Source organism: Sinocyclocheilus grahami, unplaced genomic scaffold (genome assembly GCF_001515645.1).
Source record: "Sinocyclocheilus grahami isolate Dianchi unplaced genomic scaffold, SAMN03320097.WGS_v1.1 scaffold22784.1, whole genome shotgun sequence".
Taxonomy (NCBI): domain Eukaryota; kingdom Metazoa; phylum Chordata; class Actinopteri; order Cypriniformes; family Cyprinidae; genus Sinocyclocheilus; species Sinocyclocheilus grahami.
Genome location: NW_015518902.1, coordinates 1 through 2,933, shown reverse-complemented (window position 1 = coordinate 2,933; position 2,933 = coordinate 1). Strand labels below are relative to the sequence as shown.

Below are 2,933 nucleotides of genomic sequence, written 5' to 3'. Positions count from 1 at the left end.
GGGAGTGACATTGCAGAGTTTGCTGTCGGGGTAAAATAAGCTCTCATGTAATTCATTTACAGTTGTGATGGATTATTTGCTCAGGGTTATTTCAGTGTTGCTGCTGCGAATGTCACTTTTAAACTGCAGAATTTAATATAGAACCAATTTAAACAGATCCTTCTGCATTTTTCTGCACTACAGGGCATGGATGTTCCTCTGTTTAAAAGTGCATATGAGTCCCCTAATGTGAACTTCCTCTTGGCTCACTCTGCCTACTGCCGGGATGTCCTCAAACTGCAGAAGGGCCAGAGAGCTGTGATCAGTAATGGAAGAGTAAGTTAGACATTTGTATAGCAAGACTTCTGATGCTGTGAATGCTCTTCTTATTCAATGTTTTTTTTTTCTCTGCAGATCATTGGTCCATTGGAAGAAGGGGAGGTCTTTAACCAGGATGATTTCCTGCTTCTGGAAAGCATTATCCTGAAGACATCAGGGGAGCGTATTAAGGGCAAAATTCAACAGTTAGGCATGGTAGAGGACAGGTATGCTAGACCAATCCTGTGCAACAGGTTACAGACAATTTCGTTGGTTGATGCAAATGTTCAAATATATAACATAAGCTCTTTGCTTGCATAACAAATAGCAGAGCTCTAAACCACTTTGAGTACAGAGCGTCCTTCTTTCAGAGCTGTAGAAAGATTACGATGCATTACACATTACCATCATATGTACTCTCAGTAGTAATTACTTCCTCTTAATGAAGTGTGTCGGACTGCCTTGAAGACAGAGACGTAATAAACGTGCCGTTTTATGTGTATTTACTGGAAGAGCAGACTGAGACAGTGACACCATGTTCATTATCCTCTCAGTAAACTTTTAGAGGGCTGATTATTGAAGTGTAGACTGTAGAGGAGGCAGTCGTTGTCTTTATCAGTGCTTGAATCTGGCACTAGGCCTCTGTGAGAGAGTTTGAGCAAACTTTAGCTTTTGCTAGGCTTCGGTTAGCACATCTGTATTTGGTTAGCTATGGTGTTTATGTGGGCGACACAGGTTCAAATCGGTTTCTTTATCCTCTTTCTATTAATTGTCAATAAAAGTGACAAAATACAAAAATATATAAATAATAAAGAATAAATGTATAATAAATATATTATAAATAAATTAAAAATATATATTTTTTATGAATATAAAAATTAAATAAATATATTATAAATAAGAATACATTAAATAAATAAATACATAAATAAAAGATATAACCAAGAAACGGACAACAAAGGCTTGAATTCTTTGTTTCACCCCACTGTAAATATGTTTATTTTATATTATTTATTTTTTTTACTGATTTGCAGTGGCAGTTTCATTTTGTTACTATCATTGATTGTGAATCTAATCTAAATAATGTACACAATGTGGCACTGAATCTCAATAAAATATTTATTTGTATATAAATATTTAGATAAATTAATGTAACAAGCTATATGTAATTTTAAAAGATACATTTAGAGTCATATTTCAGTACATAAAAACAACCCAAATATATTATTTTATTTATTTATTTCATTTTATTGTCATTTGGTGTATGTTAGTTTTGGACATGCATATGTAGATTAACCATGTTTTGCAGGATATTTTGAACTCTAAACCTAACATGCTATTTATATTTTGGGTTGTACTAATGTAGAAGTCTGCAACTTTTAAATGTGTGTGACAGAGTGAAAAATCAAGTTTAGAACTGACCATAATTTTACCACAATAGTAATATCATTCGAGTGCCATAATATTAATTGAATCAGAGAAATTATTTGTACCACTACTCAATAGGGTAAAAAGGTTGTTCAAATGTCTCGGTGCTAATAAAATTATTGTTAATCATCTTATCTAGCTATGAAAATGTCTACACAGATGAACACAAATTAACAAGATTCTTAGCAAGATTCTTTTCAAACGGAATAATGTTCTCACATTTCTGAATGCGATGTGAAAGTGAATTTGTTTTGCTAGAAGCATTTGCATCCATGTACTTGTGTAGAGTAGATTTTGGGCTTTAGCCTCAGTTTGTTTGATTTGTATGTGTTGTGATTTAGAGCTAGTGATCTGGTGATGAAGGTGGACTCCCTGCTGTCCTCCCAACCCAAAGGTGAGGCAAGGATCGAGCACACTTTTGCAGAAGACAGATACAGGTAGATACACTTCTTCTCATACTAGGACATCTCTAAATCCTCAGAATTAATTTGTCAACTTCCTGTCCATTTCTCTTCACAGCGCTGTAAAGATCAGACCAAAGGAAGAGGACGTGTACTTCGATGTTGTAGCTGTTGTGGATCCAGTGACCAGAGATGCTCAGAAACTGGCACCCTTCCTCCTGGTGAGAACTTCAGCACACCTTCACATGACTTATACAAGTAGGACATGTGTAAACCGGATGGGTTAGTTACAGAATCTATCAGCAGGTGCTGGACTGGATCATGCTAACCAGCCAAACCTTGACCCCTTGGTAATGTTAGAGCCATTATTATTTATTAAGAATGTTTACCAAAGGATGTTGATCCAGAATCATGTCCTGCTTGTCCTACATGTTGTGTATATACCTGCATTAGTCATCATAGGACATCTGGTCCCTCTCTGTGACATTTCACAGGTAGTCAGTCAGCAGTCAGTCTGCATTTGTTGGCTCTGTGTCTGAGACCAGCTGTCGGTGAGAGCAGGTTCATTTCGTTGTCTGTACCTTGACTCATGTCACTTCCTGTTTCTCTGTGTGCCCACTCAGGTGTTGAAGCAGCTGGTCAACGTCAACCTGCGAGTGTTCATGAACTGCCAGTCCAAGCTCTCTGACCTCCCACTGAAAAGGTTAGAGGAGAGACACTGTCAGCACATGCTCCATTATAGAGTCACCTTCACATTTCACTGCATACTTTGAACTTTTTACATGCTACAAAAGCATGGGGCATGAC

The 2,933-nt window shown here is 36.9% G+C and overlaps 1 protein-coding gene across 1 annotated transcript; it reads left to right on the top strand.

Moving 5' to 3' along the window:
• Positions 1 to 6: 6 nt before the first annotated feature.
• LOC107579981 (UDP-glucose:glycoprotein glucosyltransferase 1-like) lies at positions 7 to 2,829 on the top strand (the record flags this gene model as incomplete). The annotated part of the gene is made up of 6 exons (XM_016265750.1): positions 7 to 30; positions 184 to 315; positions 394 to 524; positions 2,067 to 2,162; positions 2,245 to 2,347; positions 2,750 to 2,829. Coding segments are annotated over exons 2-6 (539 nt in total), but the record flags the coding sequence as incomplete, so codon positions are not given.
• Positions 2,830 to 2,933: the final 104 nt, after the last annotated feature.